Source organism: Microcaecilia unicolor, chromosome 9 (assembly GCF_901765095.1).
Source record: "Microcaecilia unicolor chromosome 9, aMicUni1.1, whole genome shotgun sequence".
NCBI classification, from domain to species: domain Eukaryota; kingdom Metazoa; phylum Chordata; class Amphibia; order Gymnophiona; family Siphonopidae; genus Microcaecilia; species Microcaecilia unicolor.
In genome coordinates, this window is record NC_044039.1 from 189,167,568 (window position 1) to 189,193,874 (window position 26,307).

Consider the following 26,307-nt stretch of genomic DNA (forward strand, 5'->3'; position numbering starts at 1 on the left):
CTGGATGCATATTAACAAATGAATACTTTTTATGTTGGTTTCAACCAGCGTCTAGACAGACAAATGGAAATAAAGCAGAAGGGGTAAATAATTTACATAGGAGGCAACTTTAATGCTGTAGTGCACTTATAAAAAAAAAAAAATGTCCAACTCTCCCTCCCGGCTCAGCAGCGCGTTTTCATATCATGATTCTGAAGATGCAGAAATTATTGCCTAAATAATTTTATACATTTCAACCAGTGCTGCTGGAAAACACTTATAACGGCTACTTAGTTTACAATATCATTTTTTAATAAAGTTTACAGCTTTAATTCATTGGCAATTTTGGAAGCAATGTTTTTAAAAGCTATGGATGTTCCCGATATTCGCTTAAAGCGAACTCCATTAAGTGACAGTCTTGGCAGTTTGCACACCTCCATTTCCCACTGTACAAGGTTTTCGGCATGTCCGTCTCCATGGACACAGAAAAGCAAGAAACGTTCCCTTTGCTCATAGTCACAATTATTGGCATCCAGGACCTTGCGAATCTCTCGCATCATGTCATTTGGATCCATAGAACTGGTTGTCTTCATGCTCCAGGTGAACCGCAGCGAACGAGGCTTTGCCTCCTTGTTTTCATCTTTGTGTTCCCCAGAGACATTACGGCTGAAAGAAAAAAAAAAAAAAAAAAGCACCCACATTACATTTAAGTCCCTTAAATTCACTTGTTAGTGGTTGAATTATCATGCTAACAAAGCGCTTTGCTTTTGAACTGCTGTGGTTTATAGCACATGAAACACACATTTGATACATTTTCTGTAAAGTTAAAATAATAAAGTAATGAGTAATTTGTAGGGATTCTTGACATATCTACACCCAGGCCATATTGCATCAATTACATATTTAAAAGTGCTATTGGCCAACTATATAAACTATTGGCAACATAAGTAATAGTATCTCAGTTGAATATTTTTTAAAATATGTAAAACATTAGGTCTAAAATGTAACAAAGTATATAAATAATGAATTATAGATTTATGCTGTCTCCTATAGTTTACTAATATCTGCAAATAAACCAATTGCCATGCTAAATTGTTGTCATCTCAAGGGTCGATTCACCTACTTTGATATCAGAAGGGTGATTAATTCAGAGAAGCTGGAAGCAAATCTGCTTTCCCATAAAGCAAAGATACATACGTGTAGTAGAAGGTATTCTTCGAGGACAGCAGGCTGTTCATTCTCAAATGTGGGTGACGTTATCCACATCGCCTAGTGTGGAGATTAAAGTGCCTTCTCGCCCGCCACAAGAGTGCAAGACCATCAGAACAATAATATAGCACATCAAAAACGAAGACAACTCCAAGGGGAGGTGGGAGGGTATATGAGAATGAATGACTTGCTGTCCTCAGAGAATACCTGCTTCAGGTAACTGTCTTCATTTTCTCTGAGAACAAGCAGGCCATATTCTCACGTGTGGGACTCCTTAGCTACCAGGCTCAGTAACTAACCTGAAACTATTTACAAACTGTGTGAGAGTGCAGCCTGGAATTACAAAAAACAAAAAACAAAAAAAACAAAAAAAAAAAACTGGCCTAAGGGGGTGGAGTTGGATTCTAGACCCCAAACAAATTCTGCAGAACTGTCTGTCCAAACCGACTAGCAAGTCAGGCATTCAGCTCAAGGCAGGCAAACCCCAGTGAAGGTGACAAGGATGATGCACAAAGGACGTCCAATGGACTTCAAAGAGTTCACATCAGTAGCTTTATTCAAAATAAAATGGACTCGACACAAGTTGTGTTTGGGCCCCTAAGGCCTGTGTCAGGAGTCCCTAAAACAGTACAAAAAGCATATATAGAAATATCTAAAAATATTAAAAAAGTAAACAGTAAAATATGAACAGCATACAATCTGAGGAATAATGACACTGTACAAAAAAACATATACAAGCCAAACACTATTAGGAGCAAACATATATACCCTTGGCCCATAACATTATAACAATAAAAACACATAAAAATAAAAAACATTGTTATTGTTTTTAATTTTTTTATTGTTATATATAATGCATCCCCCCCCTCCCCCCATTTTCTTTTGCACAAAGAAGTACCTGGAATAGAATCCCTGCCCTTCTTCCCCTGGTGGAACGCATTCGACCGCATGGGCCTTCAGAAGGGCTGAGAGTTCCTCTGCAAGTACCTGTCCATGCTGAGAGCTGAATGAGCTCTCTGTGGGCAATTTGGAGGTTTGGAGAGCCAATTGAGGGCATATCCGAGATGCACTATTTCAAGAACTCACCAGTCGGAGGTTATGAGAGGCCACCTTTGGTGAAAAAAATTGTAGCCTCCTCCCAACAAGCAAGTTATACGGGATGGACACTTTTATTGCTGCTATGCTCTGCTGGAGCCAAAAGTTCATCTCTTGCTTCGACTGGGGAGCAGCAGTTGCCTTAGGCGCACGCTGTTGATGTGAACGAGTGCGCTGGGGCTAAGTAGGCTGACGAGCTGAAGGAGTGTACCTATGCCTAGAATAGTAGGGACTGCTCCGTGGCTTGCAAAAAACCCTCCTAGACGAGGAGGTGGATGCAGAAGGCACCCGGCTGGAGACAAAAGAGATGGTATCAGTGTGCTTCTATCTTCTTTCCAAAAAGATTATCCCTCCGGCAAGGGGCATCTGCCAGCCTCTGCTGAACAGAATGCTCCAAAGTCAGAAACACTCAGCCATGACAGTCTGTGCATTGCTATATTTTGAGCAGCGATCCTGGATGCCACACCAAAAGTGTCGCAGGTGTCCCTGGCCAAGAACTTGAGACACGCCTTCTGCTGCTTGACCAACTGGCAAAAAGGCTCGGTCTGCTTCACAACTAAACGCTCTTGAAGAGCTGGTAAGACTGTATACAGATCAGCACTGAAGCCTGGTACATCTTCCTCACAAAAGAATCCAGGGTTCAAGCTTCTATGCCTGGGGGCGCCAAGGCATTATTAGTAATTTTTTTAGGTGACTTACTTTGATTTTGTCATTTAGTGTGACCAGCTTTGAGTGATTTTTGCCCCAACTCTGTGTAATTTTTGTACCTTCCTTAGCATCCAGCTGCATTAGTCTGCATCTCACTGGCCAGGGAAGACAAGGCCCCTGAAGGACCACTCTGCCAAAGTCTGATCAGGTTCTGGCCAACACGTTCGCTCTGTAATGCTTCACAAAGGAATGGAGCAGTGACCAAATATATCCTCAGGAAAAACCGCTCAGGTACAGCCGAAGACATTGCCTGTGCAATGGAAAATTACGAACAATCGGTCAGAGAGATTAAAGACATTTGTCTCCTCCAGATACTGAAGCAGAATTGTATGGACATCCAGCTAATGAAGTCTCCTGGTCAGAGTCCTGAGAGAGAGCATCAAAGCGAGAGGGGTTTTGACAAGATAGAGCCGAAGCTTTGATACTTTTCTGGCTCAAACAATTGCCAATAAGATGACCATCTTCAACATAAGAATCCTTAAGCAATGTAGCCCTCAGGGGCTCAAAGAGGGCTCCCAAAATCATGTTAAGTACTAAAGAGGGAAGGGATGGTCGAACAGAGAGGGCCACAGATGACCAACTCCCTTCAGAAATCGTTCAATGTCCCCCATGAAACCACTGAACGATTTCTGAAGGGAGATCCCCGTGGAACTAGCCTCATCCTCTCTTGCTTCTCATTTCTCCAGCAGTGAGAAAGTGGGAATAGACCCCGGGTCCCTAGGAGGACCCAGATGTTCTTAGGCATTTTGTATCCCTAATATAGAACAAATAGATTGGGTCCTACACAAATGGTGTGTAACAAGAGAACATCCAAAATTAGTCAATTTTATTAAAAAATTAAAGTCAATTTTATTTTGCATTGGGGCAAAAAGCAACAATACATTAAAATCAAATGTAAATAATTTGACAAACGCAAAGCTCATAAATAGTAAATAAAATCAACTATGTACATATAAAAACAAATATTACCCAATAGTATAATTAACATAAAGTTCATAATATGGAAACCTTTGCCAGATAATCTTGGGCCCCTGTTGAAGATTGTTCAGGAATTTTGGAGAAGGATGTGGTTCCTTTTCAATTAAAATTTGCCTCCATTACCCCTTTATTTAAGAAAGAAGGGGGTGAATATGCTAGTTTATACTCCTTTCATTTTTTTTTACGTGGATTGTCCATCTGTACACATTTATAAATTTGCCCCAGAAGCAGGCACTAGATGCTAAAACATGTTGGGCATATGGATTACTATATTAAGTGTTTTGGACTTAGGTTGATTTTGATTTCAGAAACAGCTACTGGCTTAGTATATGCTGCTCTGTGTTATTGGTATTATTGACATGAAGCATTTGAACCTCTTATTTTTCGCACCTGTAAGAACTACAGACCAGTTACCAACTTGCCTTTCCTGGCAAAATTGTTAGAAGGGGTAGAGAGATAAGAGGGGTTCTAGAATCCGTGGAGGATGCTAAACGTTTAAGTGATTTTCAATCTAAGTTTAGATGAAATTACAGGACAAACTGATAGTAGCTATTCAGGATGAGATCTGTAAATTTGTATCATCCATGACTGAGGTCTACTTGTGATGTTAGATCTGGCCTTCAGTCTTGATTTTGTAGATCAAGACCTCTTGTTACAATGATATAGAAAAATTGGTATTCAGAGGACAGTATTGGATTAGATAGGATCGTTTGTGAATGGCCAGCATGTCCAAATGGTAGTTAATACTAGAAGTGTGTTTGGCACCTGGTCTTGCAGGGACCCACAGGTGTCTTGTCTTTCTTCACTGCTATCTTTTTATGTACATTGGGTTTGATGATTGAACAATTATGGACCGAAGTCATTTATGCAGCTGATGTACAACTCACTATACCTTGCACAGAGGAAGAAGAAAAAATGATGGAAAAACTGAATTCAGATCTACAAAGTATTGAGAATTAGTAATGCAAGAATGGGCTTGTTTTAACGAACAGAAAACTGAAATTTATTGGATTTGCTGTTCTAACATAACTAAATCCCTGAACCTATGGTTGGGGAATTTTTGATATGCCTAATAAAACTAAAGATTTGTGATGGTTTTGGAACAGGCAATTCTCAGATGAAGCTCAAGTATCTAGAACTGTTAGATCAGAGTTTAGGTTCTTGTTTTGACTCAATTGCTTAGATTGGTGGTGCAATTTTCAATTTTACCAATATTAATGTTTTGCATTTAGGGGCTTCCTGTCTGTTTCAAATACTCCAATTAGCGCAAACTGCTGTGGTTACATTAGTAATCAGATGCCCAGACGGAATTTCAGCTTGGCCGTTACGAGACGAAGTTTTCGTCGTTTTCTAGCAGGAATTCAGTATTGAATACTCCATCAGACATATTAAAAGATCTCGATTGAGGGATGGAGCTTTTTCAGTGGCAAGGCCGGTGATAAGAAACAAAATACCTTTGGAGATATGTAAGACTGGACAATACAAAGCATTCAGGAAAGCTTTAAGAACGTGGGAGAGAGTGGTTAAGGGATTTTAATAAGCTTGTGGGGACACTAAAGACAGATAGAGTTACATTATTTTGTGGGGATACTGAAGACTGTATAATTATGGTACAGCCAGAGACCCCCCCCCCCCCCCCCCACTGGAATGGTGGCGGGCCCAGTCATAGAGCTCAGGCCATTACAGACCTTGGCTGAGTCAGAAATCTGATGGCTGACATGGGAGCTTACTGGAAAATATATGGCCTAGTTTGTAGCCCAGATTGAGGCCTAAATAAGCAAAATTAGGAAAAGTTAGGTCAATAGATATGGAAACAAAATGGAGGATTTCAGCACAAAATGGAAGCCGTATCTGTTACAAAGTGGAATTTTCTCTAATGTAAGTTAGAACAACAAGTTGAGAAATGAGTGAGTCATGCCAGGTGCAAAGAAAATAGGGAACTAGCTGTCCAAGAGGGGAGGGAGACTTTCCGGTGAGCAGGATTGTGGTCAGCCATGGTGTGAGAAAGGAAAGGTGTAGCTGGATGCAGGGTCTTGCTTAAGATTTGTGGTCAAGCGAGCTAAAGACAAAACCATGTTAGCAAGATAAAAGCTACTCATTAGCATGAGCCAATCAGTGGTAACCATGACATTAGCATAGATCCAATCAGGTATATCTACTGTCATATTATCCATATCCTGAGGGCACCTATAAAAATCAGAGTATTTCCTGGTTTAAGCTAGAGAGAAGGGTTGCCACTCTCTCTCTCCAAGGGAAACCAATGTGTCCAGCAGAATTGACAAATTACCTAATTGCTTTCCCTTGTAAAACCTTTAACTGGTAAAAGAAATTATAAAAGATTAGGAACTAATTAACACCTGTTTGCAGCCGGATTATTATATTCCTATAACTAATTGATTGTACGTGCCTGTTGTCAATCACTGATTTGACTTGTACCTTGGCAAATAAACTCCTCATTCCAAATGATGATTTGTGGACTTCACTTTATGATCAGAGGCTGTAAGTATAAATGCTTTTGCTGTATCAGGCTATCTTTTGCTGCATTGTATAACCTGTGACATAAATCCAGTTTGTCATAAGGCTGGTATCTTTTCCTTAGACCTAACGTCTCTCTTAGTGGCAATTCCTTTTAGAACTTCTTGATTACCCCAGTACTAGTGCTATTTAGAGATGGAGTCAGATTTAAGGTCACCCCAGCCTTCTTGGGGGTCTCTGAACCCTAAATTAAAACAAGACTGAGATAGAATTTGTTTTAGTGGAGGGTTACCATCAGTTTTAATGTAGTTTTCGTTTTGAGGTTGACTGAATGTAGGAGCGAGGGTGGTGGAGTTATTGTACACAGTTTGGATAGTTTTAATTAGTGCGGGAGTGGTATAAAAAACAAAACATTTTTCCACAATTTCTTATATCTTTCTTATATTTGATAAACAAAAAAAGTGGGTTGGCTCAAGGACACATCAGAGGAAGTATGTGGATTGTTCAATTTCTTCAGTACCTACACGAGTGTTATGGTCTAAATACCTGCATGAACAGAGACTACTGGCATATAAAAGCAGAAACTCACTCATCCTTCTACTAAGCTGTGCTAAAAAATGGGCTTAATGCATCCTAATACAGAACTTTCCTCTATACTAAGCCCATTTCAAGTACAGCCATAAATTCAGCCTTTCAATTATTTAATTACCTGGTGTTATTCAGTTAGCGCACGCTGTCAGCATGTTAGCTGAAAAGTGCTTTCACGCCCACTGTCTGCCTCAGCACCCCCAAACAAAACACATACCATGTGGTTAGAATATGCAATGGCAAAACTAATGCAAAATGCTTTAACATGTTCTGTATTAGGCCATTTCCCCCCACATTAAGCACATATTAGCGCTTAACAGGTTTAATAAAGGGCTTTTTAGTTAAAAATATTTCTAATTGGTGTAACATATCTAAAAGCTGTTTCCTTCCAATAAAGCATAGACAGATTCAGATCTCTATTATAGGAAAGAGAGAAAATGTACCCCTAAAAACAAGGATGATAATAAACAATAAACATAAGAACATAAGCCGTGCCATACTGGGACAGACCAAAGGTCCATCAAGCCCAGTATTCTGTTTTCAACAATGGCCAATCCAGGTCACAAATATCTGGCAAGATCTCAAAACAGTACCTTTTATGCTGCTTATTCTAGAAATATGCAGTGGATTTTCTCCAAGTCCATCTTGGCTTATGGACTTTTCTTTAAGGAAGAGGTCCAAACCTTTTTTAAACCCCGCTAAGCTAACCGCTTTTACCACATTCTCTGGCAACGAATTCCAGAGTTTAATTACACATTGAGTGAAGAAATGTTTTCTCCGATTTGTTTTAAAATTACTACTTTGTAGTTTCATTGTGTGCCCCCTAGTCCTAGTATCTTCGGAAAGAGTACACAAACGATTCACGTCTACCCGTTCCACTCCACTCAGTGTTTTATAGCCGTCTATCGTATCTTCCCTCAGCAGTGTTTTCTCCAAGCTAAAGAGTCCTAGCCGCTTTAGCCTTTCCTCATAGGGAAAGTCATCCCATCCCCTTTATCATTTTCATCGCCCGTCTCTGTACCTTTTTTTAATTCCACTATATCTTTTTTGAAATGCGATGACCAGAATTGCACATAATATTCAAGGTGCAGCTGCACCATAGAGCAATACAAGAGCATTATAACATCTTCATTTTTGTTTTCCGTTCCTAAGGCCTAACATTCTATTTGCTTTCTTTGCCGCCGCCACACACTGAGCAGAGGGTTTCAACATGTCATCAACAATGACACCTACTACTACTAATCATTTCTATAGCGCTACTAGATGTACGCAGCATTGTACACATTATATGCAGATACTTTCTCTGTCCCTAGAGGGCTCACAGTCTAAATTTTTGTACCTGGGGCAATGGTCACAAGGAGCTGCACTGGGAATTCAACCCAGGTTGCCAGGATCAAAGCCCACTGCACTAACCATTAGGCCACTCCTAAATCCTTTTCTTGGTCAGTGACTCCCAACGTGGAACCTGGCATTATGTAGCTATAGCTTGGGTTCCTCTTTCCCACATGCATCACTTTGCACTTACATAAGAACATAAGAGTAGCCATACTGGGTCAGGCCAATGGTCCATCTAGCCCAATATCCTGTTTTCCAAACAGTGGCCAAGCAAGGCCACTTGCTCACATTAAATGTCATCTACCATTTGGATGCCCAGTCTCTCAGTCTCAAAAGGTCTGCTTGTAATTTTTCACAATCCACTTGTGAATTAACAACTTTGAATAACTTCGTGTCACTGGCAAAGCGGTCCCAGCACAGACTCCCTGTGGAATCCCACTATCTACCCTTCTCCATTGAGAATACTGAGGATTTAACCCTACTCTGTTTTCTTTTAGCCATTTTTTAATCCACAATAGAACACTACCTCCTATCCCACGACTTTTCAATTTCCTCTGGAGTCTTTCATGAGGTACTTTGTCAAATGCCTTTTGAAAATCCAGATACACAATACGACAGGATCACCTTTATCCACGTTTGTTTACTACTTCAAAGAAATGTAGTAGATTGGTGAGGCAAGATTTCCCTTCACTAAATTTATTTATTTGTTACATTTCTATCCCACATTATCCCACCTCTTTGCAGGCTCAATGTGGCTTACAATTCGTCATGGATACTGAAATAAAAGAGAGTATACATTTGGTTTTGCAGAGTGTTTTGGGTTACATGAAGATGAAATACATGACAGTGTAAGAGCAAAAGGCATTATAAGATAATGCTGGATGTATTAATGGTTTTACAGTTACATGTGTTGATCATTGTGATATATCTTGTCAAAGAGAAGTTTTTAATGCTTTACGGAAGTTGGTCAATTCATAGACCGTTTTCAGGTGACGTGGCAACGCGTTCCAGAACTGCGTACTCATGTAGGAGAAGGTAGATGAGTGCATTAGTTTGTATTTCAGGCCTTTGCTTATGTATATGGCTCTGCAATTTTGTTCTTTATAACAGTCTCTACCATTTTGCCCGGCTCACCGGTCTAATTTCTCAGATCACGTCTGGAACCCTTTATTAAAAACTTGGTGTTATATTGGCCACCCTCCAATCTTCCGGTACCTTGCTTGATTTTAAAGATAAACTATATATTACTTACAATAGTTCTGTAAGTTCATTTTTCAATTGTATCAGTACTCTGGAATGAGTATCATCCGGTCCAGGTGGTTTGCTACTCTTCAATTTGTGAAATTGATCCATTACATCCTCCAGGTTTATAGAGATTTGATTCAGTTTCTCTGACTCGTCAGCATTAAATACCATTTCTGGCACCAGTATCTCTCCCAAATTTTCCTTGGTGAAGACTGAAGCAAAGAATTCATTTAATCTCTCCGCTATAGCCATGTCTTCCCTGAGTGCCCCTTTTACTCCTCGGTCATCTATTTACGAATTTTGTAAAAACTGGATTAGATAATCTAGCCTCTATTGAGTCAAGTTTGTTTTTATATGTACATAAACATGAGTTATTAATGTTATAGTATTACTAAACAGTAAATTAAAATCAACTCGTTATCTTTGTTATATGTTTCTCCAACTAATTATTTAAATTTGTGTGTTTTGATTTTAGTGTATCATTGCTTTTTGCCCCGATGTAACCTGTGGGTGAAGCATGATTGTGTTGGGACATTTTTGAAAAAAAAACCAAAACGTATTTTGAGAGGTTCTGCTTTTCTGTTACATGTTTTGGACCCCTCTTGTTCTTCAGCAGTGCAGTCCTAGGTTCTTAAATGATCCTCTACCCTTCCTGTGCTTACCTCACCCTGAATAGGAAGCTGAAGTGAAGAGAAAGTCCTTTAGAAACAGTCAGCCAAATCTTGGAAAAACTGTAGACCCAATCCAGCAGAGGAGCCCCCTGCAGCTCCTCCTGACTTGATCCCCCCTCCCCTGTCAGGAAAGTTTTCAGAACTCCCCTCCTGGTGCAGCAAATGCTGCTGCTCTGGAAGAGCCATTTTGTTTTCCTTCACCATAGCCACTTTGCCCACCAGTCAGAAAGCTTGAAACCTGAATGACCCTAAAACAGCAGAAGAATGTAAATAAGTACCAAATGACGCTCAAAGGCCCTAAAATTAAAGGCGAGTACTAGTTGTAGGAGACTGCTAGTGAATAAGTATGGCAATGAATGTTTGGAGACATGTTTGAAGAGAGCCAACACAGCAGCAAGACAGTCTAGAAGGCCCCAGACACCCAAAATGAGCCTCTGGAGTGCCAAGATACAAGACAGAGACTGGGCATCTAAATGGCAGATGATATTTAATGTGAGCAAGTGCAAAGTGATGCATGTGGGAAAGAGGAACCCGAATTATAGTTATGTAATGCAAGGTTCCACATTAGGAGTCACTGACAAGGAAAGGGACCTATGTGTCATCAATGATAACGTTGAAACCCTCTGCTCAATGTAAGGCGGCGGCTAAGAAAGCAAATAGAATGTTAGGTATCGTTAGGAAAGGAATGGAAAACAAAAATAAGGATGATATAATGCCTTTGTATCACTCCACGGTGCGACCGCACCTTGAATATTATGTGCAATTCTGGTCACTGCATCTCAAAAAAGATATAGTGGAATTAGAAAAGGTACAGAGAAGGGTGACGAAAATGATAAAGGGGATGGGACAACTTCCCTATGATGAAAGGCTAAAGTGGCTAGGGCTCTTCAGCTTGGAGAAAAGACAGCTGAGGGGAAATATGACAGAAGTCTATAAAATACTGAGTGGAGTGGAACGGGTACATGTGAATTGCTTGTTTACTCTTTCCAAAAATACTAGGACTAGGGGGCATGCAACGAAACTACAAAGTAGTAAATTTAAAACGAATCGGAGAAAATATTTCTTCACTCAACGTGTAATTAAACTTTGGATTTCTTTGCCAGAGAATGTAGTAAAAGCGGTTAGCTTAGTGGGGTTCAAAAAAGGTTTAGATGGCTTCCTAAAGGAAAAGTCCATAGACCATTATTAACATGGACTTGGGGAAAATCCATTGCTTATTTCTAGGCTAAGCAGCATAAAATGTATTTATTGTACTGTTTTGGGATCTTGCCAGGTAACTCTGACCTGTTGGAAACAGGATACTGGGCTCAGTGGACCTCGGTCTATCCAAGTATGTCAACGCTTATGTTCTTATGATCTATAAAATTGAGAAGAATGGTTTAATGTTTGGCAGATGAAATTTAGTGTGAAGTGCAGAGTGATGCACTTGGGGAGGGAGAAAGAGGCTGATATACAGAGGATGATGGTGTCTGAGGATCTAAAAGGTGGTGAAACAATGTGACAAGGCAGTAGCCATTGCCAGAAGAATACTGGGCTGCACAGAGGCATAACCAGGAGAAGATAGGTGTTAATGCCCCTGTACAGGTCATTGGTGAGGCCCCACTCGGAGAACTGTGTTCAGTTCTGGAGGTTGTATCTGGCTAAGGACATAAAAAGACTTGAAGCAGTCCAGAGGAAGGTAACAAAAATGTTTTATGGGGTTTGCGTATGAGAAGAGAGACTTGAAGACCTGAATATGTATACCCTAGAGCAGGGGTTCTCAAACCAGTCAATGGGATATACCCAGCCCAATTATCAGTATATCCACGATAAATATGCATGAGGTAACAGTTCATGCAAATTTTTGATATGCATATTCACTGGTTTGGGATTGGGTTGAGAACCCCTGCTCTAGAGAAAAGGAGGATAGGGGACATATGTTTTGCATTAATATACAAACACATTTTTTCCAGGCAGGGAGAAGCAGCAGAACTAGGGAACATGAATTGATGGGGCAGGGTGGTAAACTTAGGAGTAGCATCAGGAAATATTTTTTCATGGAGAGGTTTAAGATAAGGACCGAAAGAAAAAGAGGAACTGTGTAAATGAGATATAAATTATATTTAGGGCCATGTTTACTAAGGTGCAGTAGCATTTTAAGCGTGTGCCTAAACTTAGCGCGTGCTAATCGTGTAGGCGTCCACAGGAATACTGTAGGCGCCTACACAGTTAGTGCATGCTAAAAATGCTAATGCACCTCTAGCGCAGCTTAGTAAACAGGGCCGTAAATGTTATATGGGCAATGAAGGTTTGTTATAATCTAGATCAGAAATGCTGCATTTGACTTGATGTTGGTTACAACCTGATCTATCAAACATTAAAAAAAAAAAAAAAAAGCCTAAATCAGTGGTTCTTAAACCTGTCCTGGGGGAACCCCAACCAGTCAGGTTTTCTAGATATCTGCAATGATTATGCATGAGATTGATTTGCATGCACTGCTTCTACCGTATGCAAATTTCTCTCATGCATATAAGTATGGATATCCAGAAAACCTGGCTGGGGCTCCCCCAGGACAGGTTTTTGGAACCACTTGCCTTAGGCATTCCTCAATCCACCTCTCTTTTTCTTTTGCAGCTCATTTCCTTATCTCAGCAGACAGGGTTGACTGAAAGCTATCCAGAAAACACTCCTTTCTTCAGCTTTAATATGCACATATAGCTCCTTTCACCTACTCAGAGAAAAAGAACAGACTTCAACAGCATTGTGGCTGCCCATTTGCTTGGCAACTAGTTCAAAAGCTGACGGATATGCAAGACTTTTTTTTTTTTTTAAAGAGACTCTCTTTATGGAGACATGATACACTGGCTCATTACATATGGGGTTCTAGAAACTTATTTGCCAAGTGAAGAATAGCAGTTTTTCTGTATTTTGCACATCTTTTACTACTGGTTAGTACAATGACAATGGAGTTTCTTCAATCTAGGATGAACAGTATATGTCATTTTCAAGCTCTTATGTTTCACAGGCTTTAACATGTAACCCTCAAAGGTCTAAGTCAAGACTCACAACAACACTAGAAAAATGCTGACCACTATTTCAAAAATATGATGCACTGTATTGTTAGCAATTTATTTACTCTTGAATATGGCCAAATCAACAGACTGGATGAATGTATCACTTACCTTTTATACAAATACAGAACATTATTCATTAATGTTAACCAAGCACCTGAATTCTTCAGACATAGGCATGCCAAGTATATTAGTATAAAGTAGGGACAAAATTATTTCATGTCAATGGCTCTAAGACAGAAAGCAAAGTGCACAGGGCATGCCAAGCAGCTTGTTATGCATGTACCTTGGTCCTTTAAATAGTTTTATTTTCAATCATTTCCCACTCCAAAGTACCAGTATTTAGTTTTAGCAAGAAGAAGTTTAGTTTTCGGAAAACCAAGGCTAGAAAGCCATGTTTAAAAGATAATTGTATGAGCCAATTCAAGCCTACCTTTTGATAAATCTGAATGACATGTTTCTAAAAGAAATTAAGCAAAACAAAACAAAAAAAAGACTAATCAGTACTTGATATCTCATCAATATCAAACGAAAACATCTATCAATAAGAAACAAATCACTGCAATTTTAATTTTATCTGGATTCTGAAGAGTTGGAGTTGAAGTTGGGAAAGATTTTTTTTCTCTTTCTTCATTTTAGAAACCTTATTATCCCCTGCAGAACAAGCATACAATTGTATGGCCAGTGGTTATGGAGAAATCTTTGTCCATTAAGAACTTGATCCAAACAGGCATTTGGCTATACTGCATGAATTACATGCACAGAAACACCACACTGAGAAAGGATTACTGCACAGAGCATGGCATTTCTGTGCATGTGAAGACTGCTCTTTGGATCTATCCATATCCATAAAGATTTCTTACATTAACCAATGGAAAACAAACCTTTATGAAGTAAGATCACAAGGCACAAAGAACAAACAATTAATTCTTTGTTCATAATGCAAAATACAGCAATATTTGTTAGTCATCTAATTTCTTCAAAGGCATATACTGTTCTTTTGAAAGAAATCACATCATATTGGTAAGTTAAGGGTCCTTTTACTAAGGTGCGCTGAAAAATGGGCTATAGTAGTGTAGGCGTGAGTTTTGGGCGAGCACAGATCCATTTTTCAGCGTGCCTGTAAAAAAGGCCTTTTTAAACTTTTGCTGAAAATAGAAGTGCAGCAAAATAAAAATTGGCGCACGTCCATTTTGGGTCTGAGAACTTACCGCCAGCTATTGACTTAGTGGTAAGGTCTCTTGTGTTAGCTGTGCAGTAATCGCTTATGCGCGTCAAGTCAAAGTTACCACCTGATTTTCGTCACGCGCCAGAAAATAAAATATATTTTCTGGCGTATGTAGCGGATGCATGTCAAAATGAAATTAACTCACAGGCCACGTGGTAACTCCAAATTGACACACGTTGGCGCCTAAGCGGCTTAGTAAAACAGCACCTTAGTCTGCCTAATCAAAAATAAGTTTGCAATCAGTATTACATGAAAGCAACACCTGTGATATTTTTTTACAGCTTTAATGGAGTCAATACTTTTGATACATACGTTTATAACTAGCTGATGGTGTAGAATTATGTTTTATCTACAAAATCCATGCCACCATTTTTTAAAAATAAAATGTAATTAACGCAAGCTATAGAATATTAAAATGCAAAAAAAAAAAAAAAAAAAAAAAAGATGTAGTCTTATTTGCCTTCGAATTTAAGAAAATTAGAACTTCACATAAGCTATTCACCTGCTCCTGTTAAGAATCCACGCAACACAAATCTAAAGTTGGTTGAAAAAAAGCTGTACCTTCTCAGTGAAATACCTGGGAATTTTAGTGAGTTCCTTAAGTTTATTCAAAATCAAAACAAAAAGATCCCTATAGCTATGGCTGCCAAGCCTTGCCCACTGGTTCTATTAGAAACGTGCATGCACTTTAGTAACTGCTATGTTAGCACTGTTATGATATGTGAGGTTCCGACTGGAGGGGCAGGTGCTGAACTTTGACAAAGACAGGAAGGAACAGGTTTGTCAGCAAATGATCAGGTTCTCCTAAACACATGAAAAGAACTAGCTGACATCAGGGAAATTATGAAAGAAGATATCAGAGTCTAACTGTAATTTGGCATCCAAGATTTATTAGCAGTGTTCAAGGGAAAACTATTAAAGATGAATCCACTGGCTCAACTTAGAATTTTTACAGTATTTTTCATTTGCAGTAATTGAGCAAATTGGGCAAAACACCCAAGCTTTTCATCTAAAAAGATCTATTAAGTGTATCAATAAAGAATGAAAGGAGGAAGGGGAGAGGAGGAACAAATATCTATCACTGTTCAGTTCTGAAGAAAAGTAAAGACATTTGAAAAAGCTTTCCATCTTAACCAGCTAAAAATAGCAGCAAATATTCTAGGACCTGTGAAGTCTTCCACTCCCGATTAATCAGGCACTGGTTTCCCATCTTACAGCTTCAATTCTTTTCTCACTGATTCCCCTGGTCTTAACAGCATCTATCAAAAATTTGAGACCCTTTGCTGAGTGGAGGAGTAGCCTAGTGGTTAGTGCAGTGGACTTTGATCCTGGGGAACTGAGTTCAATTCCCACTGCAGCTCCTTGTGACTGGGCAAGTCACTTAACCTCCATTGCCCCGGTACAAAATAAGTACCTGAATATATGTAAACCGCTTTGAATGTAGTTGCAAAAACCACAGAAAGGCAGTATATCAAGTCCCATTTCCCTTTCCCTGTATGAGATTCTAGATGGAATGTTGCTACTATTTGAGTAAATATATTCAAATAATACAAAGTATAGCACAGTATACTACTTACAAATGTCAACAATATGTAACAGAATATTTTAATAGACAGCGTAGGGTATAAGCAAAGATGGAACATATAGCTAAGGTAAGAGATTAAGAGGAGTTAGAAAATAAGGTGACTAATTTAAAGAAAGTTGCACATGAGGTCAGAGAGATGATTAAATGTTCTCTCAGATAGGATAGGAATGGATAAACATTAATAATTCCCAACCATCTTCCCCAGGCTCAGTTCCCCGTAGCTCCCCACCCTCTGCAGACTCTGGACAGTTACCCACTTTTGGAACAGTGTGGTCAGACTTTATCCTTTACCAAAATGTATTTCCCCTTGACCTTATCTCATCTGCCTGGATCACAGTCTCCATCAATGGTTGTCTTCCGCTTGCTCTCTACATGGTTACTAAGAGCCTTTCATTAGGCACGATGTCTACATCTTGGAAAACAGCAATAATTTGCCTTGTCCTTAAGAAGGCCTCCCTTGATGCTTCTGCTACATGTAGCTGCAGATCTATCTCCAACTTCCCCTTTCTCGCTAAACTTACTGAACGGGTAATTTTTTTCACACATGTTTTCAGCATGCTTAATCATCTAACCTCCTGCTCCTCTCCTAATTAGGTTTCTGTCCAGGCCACTCTACAGAAACAATACTTGCCTCATTACTTAATGATATTCACTCTGCATTTGACCACTGGGATGAAGTTCTATTGGCATATTTTGACCTTTCTGCAGCCTTTGATCTTGTCGGTCATTCTCTTCTTGTCTCCTGACTCATCTCTGGTATTGTCCTTTGTTGATTTACCTCTTTCCTGTCTGAGTGCACATGTAGTTATTACCCCATCCTCAGAATTAGCCCCCCCCCCCCTTTTCCCTGTAGGGTCCTCCAGGGCTAAGTTTTTTACCTTTACTTTTTAACATTTTTCTCAGTCCACTGGCCACCTTCACTCAGGACTCTTAACCTTTTACTGTCCAATGTTCCCATCAATCTAAAGGGTTAATATCCGCTGTTGTATCTATGCAGATGACATTCTTTCAGTGTCAACTCAATCCTTATGCACCAGATCTCTCCTTTCCATAGTCCTGTTTGGATTCAATCAATTGATGGATTATTTTGAACTGCCTGGCGCTTAACACCTCCCTAGCCCTTTGGATCATAGGTCATTCTTCTTATCCTTCTGTTTCCCCTATCCTCCATGGTTTCCTGCTGCAATTGATGGAGTCCCTGAAATATTTAGGTGTCACTTTAGATACAAAACTTTCATTCAATTCTCAGGTTTCCTCTGTTGCCAGATCCTGCTTTCTTTCATTATGCACCATCCGTTCATCTTTCAATATGCGCTATACGTTCATTTCATCCATACCTGGATGATAAATCTTGTCCCAAGCTTCTTTTATTCCCTCTATCATGAAAACTGGACTATTGCAACACCATTTATTCCAGTCTTTCTTCCACCCTTTTGGAAAAAGTTCCAATCTTTTCAGGACACCTCTACTCGTCTTCTGGCCTACGCAAAGCGCTTTGACCATGTTATTCCTTTCCTGAAGCAATACCACTGGCTTCTGATTCCTTTTAGGATTGAGCATAAGATACTGACTTTGACAAATAAGATCTTACATTCCTGAGTCCCAGCATCCCTCTCCTCTCTCATTGTCCCATACTGTCCGGCTGGTAACCCTAAGTTCCTCTAAGTAACCAATTATCCATCCTCTGTCTATTGTTCACATCTAAAATCTACCAGACATTTGGCTTTCTTTTTTACCACACCCTTGCTTTGGAATTCTCTCCCCCTGCTGAACTCAGAGTGAGCTTTCCTATCTCCTATTTTGGACTTCTTTGAAGGCATACTTATTCTCGATAACCTTTCTTGGAAATGGTAATTCAGTCGAGGTGACCAAGCAGTGGCACTGTAACTGCTGTCTGTAATATATTAGAACATACGAATAGCCATACAGGGTCAGACCAATGGTCCATCTAGCCCAGTATGCTGTTCCCAATAGTGGCCAATCCAGGTCACAAGTACCTGGCAGAAACCCAAACAGTAGCAACATTCCATTCTACCGATCCCAGGGAAGTGGTCATATCTCCATAGCAGACTATGGACTTTCCTCCAGGAACCTGTCCAAACCTTTTTTAAATCCAGATATGTTACCACATCCTCTGGCAATAAGTTCCAGTGCTTAACTATTCATTGAGTGAATTTCCTCCTGTTTGTTTTAAAAGTATTACCATGTAACTTCATTCTAGTCTGTTTTTCAAAAGAGTAAAATCGATTCACTTTTACCTGTTCCATACCACTCAGGATTTTGTAGACTTCAATCATATTTTCCCTCAGCCATCTTTTCCGAGCTGAAGAGACATAACCTCTTTAGCCTTTTCTCATATGTAAGGCATTCCATGCCCTTTTTCATTTTGGTCGCTGAACTTTTTCTAATGCTGTTTTATCTTTTTTGAGATACGGCAACCAGAACTGAACACAAAACTTAAGGCAAGGTCGCACCATGGAGCGATACAGAGGTATTACAGTATTCTTGGTCCTATTTACTATCCCATTCCTAATAATTCCTGCCATTCTGTTTGTTTTTTTGAATGCTTACTTAGCGGAAAATAAAATATATTTTCTGGTGCGTGTAGCAGATGAATGTCAAAAATGAAATTACCTCATGGGCCTCATGGTAGCCAAGCGGTAACTCCAAATTGACGCGAATTGGCACCTACGCGGCTTAGTAAAAGGGCCCCTTAGTCTGCTTAATCAAAAATAAGTCTGCAATCAGTGTTACATGAAAGCAACACCTGTGGAAGATTTCAGCGTATTGTCTACAATGACACCTAGATCTTCTTAGGTGCTGACTCCCAAGATAGATCCCCCACCATCAGGTAATGATTTGGATTATTCTTCCCAATGTGCATCACTTTGCATTTGCCCACTTTCAATGTCCTCTTCCATTTGGTTGCCCAGTCTTCCAATATCCTAAGGTTCTCCTACAATTTTCAAAGTCTGCATGTGTTCTAGCAATTTTCAATAGGTTTGTGTCATCTGCAAATTTAATCACCTCAATTATTGTTCCGATTTCCTTTTTTTTTTCCCTCTTGTAGTTCTTTTCTTCCTTTATAAAATGTTCATTTTATTGAGATTGTAAACCGCTTTGATTTTATCCTAAAAGGCAGTATATCAAGTACGGAATAAAATAAAAATAACAGGACACAGGCATAACATTTTGAGTCATCACAGAGGTTAATTCTAGAAAAGGGAAAATATGAAATGTTTTAGATAAATAAAAAGCCCAGCATGCTACTAAGTCATATGAAAAAGGAGGCCAACAAACCTTGCAGAGTTAAAACACCAAAACTAGGGGACCTGAACGCATTAATGAAAATGACATGCTTGCCAAAGTAAAGTAAATAATTAACTGAAAAACAAAAAATTTAACTGTAAAATAAGGACTATTCAAGTACTTGAAGCAATTTCTTTAGCAGAAAGGCAGTACAAAGCCACTGAGGCCGATTTGATTCAGCTGAAGGAGTTGGACAGACTTCTGGAGGCCCGAATAGACAGAAATGACTAGTGTGTCCGGAAGATACTTGAAATAGTTTAGATCCCAGCAATGTGCTTTTGACAGAATACAGTTTTTCTTTAGTCTTATGCATTCATACATACTGATTGGATAAAACATTTTGTTTACACCTTGCATAAGCTATTAGTTTCTTTTCTATTTCAAAGTCAACAAGGTTGCATTGGTAAATCAATGAAGTTCTCTATTCAGGAGGAGGTCATTAATCTAAATCCTCAGCCAGTAAAGATGTAATGAGAAGCTGTGCATGCAGTTTTTATAGAAAACCAAGATATAGCCAAAAAAAAGTGTCTTGGATCATAAGAAATCTCTCCTCCTGCTCTCCCTCAAACACCCCTCTTCTTCTTAGAATTTCTACCAAACACAAAAATATAGCTGAAAATAAGTATGTATGCACCACAACTGCTGACCAACCAAACCTCTGTCCTAGAAGAAACAGGGGAAGTCGGATAATAAAGAAAATCTTTTTGCTCTGTTGAAGATCACACTGAACAAAAGGATTTGAAATACTGAACTTTAAAAATACTAATCTATAAGAATGGAAGGAAATATTAAGTGATACTTTATAGCGTCAATATGGCTGTTTGTAGCACCCTCTTCTCCGAGTCAGAAGGAAGCAAAGGAAAGGAATTTGATTTTATATAGCACCTAGCAAACAAACATCTACAAAATGGTTTACAGTTTGTGAAGAGCGGCAACAGCCATTAGGCAGTCCCTTTATCATAGTACATAAGATATATTATTGTTTTTCTATATTATAATGTAGGCATACGTGACTACCTCTGTTAACTCCGGACACAGGTCTAGGACCAAAACGCCATTGTTTCTCCAGTGTGGGCATCGGATGGTCTTTTTGTCAGATTGCTAGCATAAAGTGTGTATGGCACAATCAAAGATAAGTAGTTTTTCTTTTTAGTCATTGATTTATTAAATAAAATTCAGATAAACAAAGGATGGACCCCTTGGCAAGTGATTGATGCTAAATCATAAGCTTTGATCTGGATTAGCTGAGTGCTATAAGAGATCTCATAGCTTTCCTTTATTATCTGATGCCATCATGCCTTAATTTAGTGGATGCTTGTATAAAATTTCAATTTGATAGGGTCTGCCACGTTTCACATTTCTCCCTTGTACTTTAGTCATTGCTTTCAATTTGGGAGGGTGTATAGCTTTTTTCCTCCCTTATCTACTCATATATTAAGAAACCAGCAGCAAGAATTACCTCATACTAATTATGGTTTTGTACGACAAGAATAAACATATGATCTCTAAGGTAAAATTATGTATCATACCTGATAATTTTCTTTCCATTAATCATAGCTGATCAATCCATAGACTGGTGGGTTGTGTCCATCTACCAGCAGGTGGAGATAGAGAGCAAACTTTTGCCTCCCTATATGTGGTCATGTGCTGCCGGAAACTCCTCAGTATGTCGATATCAAAGCTCCATCCGCAGGACTCAGCACTTAGAGAATTACACCCACGAAGGGACACTCTGCCCAGCTCACCACCGCCGAAACGGGGGAGGGGAATTAACCCAGCTCATCCCCACACAAGTGGGGGAGGGGAATCCGTCCAGCTCATCCCCGCGGAGCGGGGGAGGGACACCACACCCGCCGATGCGGGGGGATCTGGCTTATCCTGCAACCGCGGGAGGAGCTGACTGACCCTAACACCGCCGAAGCGGGAGGGGTATAAAGCTGCCCTACAGCCGCACGAAGCGGGAGGGAGTGCCGGCAGAATTTAAATCTCAATCCAGCCCCGTAAAACGGAGGGGAGAGGAATGCAGCAGCTCACTGTAACACAAACTCGTCTCAACTCTTGAAGAATCCAAGTGAAAAAACTTGAACACGAAGTCTTCCTGAAGTAACTGAACACTAAACTTGAACCTGAAATGCAACCAGAAGAAAAACAGTACAGATATCTGGGAGGGGCTATGGATTGATCAGCTATGATTAATGGAAAGAAAATTATCAGGTATGATACATAATTTTACCTTCCATATCATCAAGCTGATCAATCCATAGACTGGTGGGATGTACCGAAGCAGTACTCACCCAGGGCGGGACATTGAAATCCCTGACCTCAACACTGAAGCTCCAAACCGGGCCTCCGCCCGTGCAGCCACAGTCAAGCGGTAATGCTTGGAGAATGTATGAGCCGAAGCCCAAGTTGCCGCCTTGCATATCTCTTCCAAGGAGACGGACCCGGCCTCTGCCATCGAGGCCGCCTGAGCTCTAGTGGAGTGAGCCTTCAGCTGGATAGGCGGCACCTTCCCCGCGGCCACATAAGCCGCTGCAATGGCTTCCTTGACCCATCTTGCCACTGTAGGCTTAGCAGCCTGCAGACCCTTACGAGGACCTGCAAACAGGACAAACAGATGATCCGATTTCCGGAAATCATTGGTCACTTCCAAGTATCTGATGATGACTCGTCTCACATCCAGATATTTAAGAGCAGAGTACTCCTCTGGGTAGTCCTCCCTACGAAAGGAAGGGAGACAGAGCTGCTGATTCACATGGAAGCGAGAAACAATCTTGGGCAGGAAGGAAGGCACTGTGCGAATAGTCACTCCTGCCTCAGTGAACTGCAGAAAGGGCTCTCGACATGAGAGTGCCTGGAGCTCGGAAACTCTTCTGGCTGAAGTGATAGCCACCAAAAAGACTGCTTTCAACGTCAGGTCTTTCAGAGATGCCCTCGACAAGGGTTCAAAAGGCGGCTTCTGCAATGCTCTTAGCACCAGGTTGAAATTCCACGCAGGCACCACTGAGTGCAGAGGAGGGCGCAGGTGATTAACTCCCTTGAGAAAGCGCACCACATCTGGCTGCGAAGCCAGGGAAGCACCCTTCAGGCGGCCCCTGAAGCAAGCCAGAGCCGCTACCTGGACTTTAAGGGAACTGAGCGACAGGCCTTTCTCCAGACCTTCTTGCAGGAACGCCAACACTGAAGAAATTGGAGCAGTGAAGGGAGAAAGTGAGCCTGCTTCACACCACGCTGCAAATATACGCCAGACCCTGGCGTAAGCAGTAGAAGTAGAGCGCTTCCTCGCTCTCAGCATAGTGGCGATGACCTTGTCTGAGAAGCCCTTCTTTCTCAGACGCTGCCGCTCAATAGCCAGGCCGTAAGACCAAAGGGGGAGGGATCCTCCATCACCACGGGACCCTGATGTAACAGGCCCTGCTCCACTGGCAGCCGCAGAGGATCGTCGACTGAGAGCCTGATCAAGTCCGCATACCAGGGACGTCTGGGCCAATCTGGACCCACCAGGATTACCCTGCCGGGATGCTTTGCCACCCGGTCTAGCACTCTGCCCAACATGGGCCAGGGCGGGAACACATAGAGAAGCTCTTGAGTCGGCCACTGTTGGAGAAGAGCATCTACTCCCAGGGATCGAGGGTCCCGTCCTCTGCTGAAAAAGCGCGGCACTTGGCAATTGGCCGATGACGCCATCAGATCTAGGCTCGGCTGGCCCCAGCGCTTCGTGATGTCCAAGAACGCCTGAGCAGATAGCTGCCACTCTCCGGGCTCCAAGGTATGGCGACTGAGAAAGTCCGCCTTGACATTCATGACTCCGGCAATGTGGGACGCTGACAGCTGCTCCAGGTTCGCTTCCGCCCACTGGCATAGCTTCATAGCCTCCTTGGCTAGAGGGGCGCTCTTGGTACCTCCCTGACGGTTGACATAGGCCACAGCCGTGGCATTGTCCGACAGGACCCGTACCGGCTTCAACACCAGTACCAGGATGAACTCCAAAAGCGCCAACCGAATGGCTCTGAGTTCCAGGAGGTTGATAGACCACTTTGCCTCTGCAGGAGACCAGAGCCCCTGCGCTGTCCTTCCCAAGCAGTGGGCTCCCCAGCCCGACAAAGAGGCGTCCGTCGGGACGACAATCCACTCCGGGGTCACCAGAGGCATTCCCGCAGACAACTTGTCTGTCTGCATCCACCAGCTCAGCGCCTTGCGCACTGCTGGGTCCAAGGGAAGGCGCACAGCATAATCCTCCGACATCGGAGTCCAGCGCTGCAGCAGAGATTGTTGTAGTGGTCTCATATGAGCCCTGGCCCAGGGCACTACTTCCATCGTGGCCGTCATAGAGCCCAACAGCTGCACATAGTCCCAAGCCCGAAGACGAGAGGCTACTAGGAACTGGTCCACCTGAGCCTGAAGCTTGACAATCCGATTGTCTGGCAGGAACACTCTGCCCACTTGGGTGTCGAATCGAACTCCCAGATACTCCAGGGACTGAGTCAGGCGCAGCTGGCTTTTCTCCCAGTTGATGATCCATCTCAGGGAGCTCAAAAGAGCAACTACCCGGTCCACAGCTTTGCCGCACTCTGCATAAGAGGGGGCTCGGATCAACCAGTCGTCCAGATAAGGATGGACTTGTACTCCTTCCTTTCGCAGGAAGGCCGCGATGACCACCATTACTTTGGAAAAGGTCCGCGGAGCAGTAGCCAACTCGAACGGGAGGGCTCTGAACTGGAAGTGTCGGCCCAGGACTGCAAAACGCAGAAAGCGTTGATGAGGAGGCCAGATGGGAATATGCAAGTACGCTTCCTTGGTGTCCAAGGATGCCAGGAACTCCCCTGCCTTCACTGCCGCTATAACAGAGCGGAGAGTCTCCATGCGAAAGTGCCGCACTTTCAAGGCCCGATTGACCCCTTTGAGGTCGAGGATAGGCCAGACAGAACCTCCTTTCTTTGGTACCACAAAGTAAATGGAGTAACGTCCCTTGCCAAGCTGACTTTCTGGCACCGGAACGACCGCACCCAGGCGGATCAGATTGTCCAAAGTCTGCTGCACTGCCACAGCTTTGACCGGAGACTTGCAGGGAGAGAGTACAAACCCGTCTCTTAAGGGTCGGCAGAACTCTAGCTTGTAGCCATCTCTGATGACTTCCAGCACCCAAGCGTCTGAAGTTATTGTGGTCCACTCGCCCAGAAACGAGGACAGCCGTCCTCCAATCTGCACTGGGGCGTGAACCAAGGCCCCGTCATTGGGTATGAGACCCTGGGGGAAGACCGGAGGGAGCACCTCCGGGACGGCGGTCTCTGCGAAAGGAATGCTGCTTGGGGGAGAAATTCCTCTTAAAGGAAGAGGGGGCAGAGGAACCCGACCTGCCCGGGCTGTACCGACGGGCTTCCTGAAACCGTCCTCTGGAGGTACCGGGACGAGTACTAGCCCGAGCCCTGACCTCTGGTAACTTCTTGCCCTTAGACGTGCCGAGATCGGTCACGATTTTGTCCAGCTCGACCCCAAAGAGCAGCTTGCCTTTAAAAGGCAATCTAGCCAGGCGGGATTTAGAGGCGTGGTCAGCAGACCAATGTTTCAGCCAAAGCCACCGCCGCGCAGAGATTGTCTGAGCCATGCCTTTAGCTGATGCCCTCAAGACATCATACAGCAAGTCTGCCAAATAGGCTAAGCCCGATTCCAGGGCCGGCCAATCAGCCCTCAAGGAATGATCCGAGGGGGAAGCCCGCTGCACCATAGTCAGGCACGCCCTGGCCACATAGGAGCCGCAAACTGAGGCCTGCAAACTTAAAGCAGCCGCCTCAAAGGACGACCTTAAGGCCGCCTCCAATCTTCTGTCTTGGGCGTCCTTTAGGGCCGTGCCACCTTCCACCGGCAACGCCGTTTTCTTAGTCACCGCAGTGATTAAATAATCCACGGTAGGCCACAGATAGGCCTCACGTTCACTTTCAGGCAAAGGATAGAGGCGGGACATAGCCCTAGCCACTTTAAGGCTCGCTTCCGGGACATCCCATTGAGCCGAAATTAAGGTGTGCATGGCATCATGCACGTGGAAGGTTCTAGGCGGGCGCTTCATCCCCAGCATAATGGCAGAGCCAACAGGGGCTGAGGGAGAGACGTCCTCCGGAGAGGAAATCTTCAAAGTGTCCATGGCCTGTATCAACAGGTTGGGCAAATCCTCTGAGCTAAAAAGCCGCGCTGCAGAGGGGTCATCCGCTCCATCCGAGCGGGGATCCGTCTCCTCCAAGGAATCCGCAAAGGACCGTTGGGAGAACTCAGATACGCTGCCCTCATCTACATCGGAGGAGACATAGTCCTCCAAGGCCTGGGAATCAACCCGAGGGCGTTTACCTCTGGGAACCTCAACCTCTTTACCAGACGAGGGAGCAGGGGCAGCGTTTTGCATAAGGAAGGCCTGATGCAGCAGCAAAACAAACTCGGGGGAGAAACCCCCAGACTGTGCACTTCCGCAGCCTGGGCTACAGCCCTAGACGCACCCTCAACCGGCGCTCGCAAGAGCGGGGGAGAGACATGCTGCGCATCCAAAATGGCGTCCGGCGCAACACTCCGCGAAGGAGCCGCGCGGGAAGAACGGCGCTTAACTTTAGCCGCTTTTGTGCCGTCGCCCAAATTAAGGGCGTTCATGGCATTGTCTCCAACCTCAAGGGCGGCCCAAGAAGAAGCCGTCCGAGCCGCGTGGCCGGCCAAGATGGCGGAGGCGAGGAGCGGGGGATTGGCGTTTATGGCGGGAAAAACCGCCACGCCGGAGGAAGGACCGGGACATTCATCGGTCACGAAACTGTCACCCAACAAGGGCGAATCAGGCTTTAAGACCCCCGCGTCCCCTCTAGAAGCGCTCAAGCG

The 26,307-nt window shown here is 42.6% G+C and overlaps 1 protein-coding gene across 3 annotated transcripts in view; it reads right to left on the reverse strand.

Annotated features, from left to right (window-relative positions):
- Positions 1 to 269: 269 nt before the first annotated feature.
- MARK3 (microtubule affinity regulating kinase 3) overlaps positions 270 to 26,307 on the reverse strand; it is a 171,941-nt gene continuing 145,903 nt past the window's right edge. For 2 of the 3 annotated variants that reach the window (XM_030214150.1, XM_030214148.1), the window contains 2 exons: positions 13,767 to 13,793; positions 270 to 645 (listed from right to left, as the gene is read on the reverse strand). In XM_030214150.1, coding sequence (XP_030070010.1) covers positions 300 to 645; positions 13,767 to 13,793 — 373 coding nt within the window. In that variant the 3' untranslated portion in view covers positions 270 to 299. The remainder of the gene's footprint in view (positions 646 to 13,766; positions 13,794 to 26,307) is intronic. The other variant, XM_030214149.1, reaches the window with a different exon arrangement.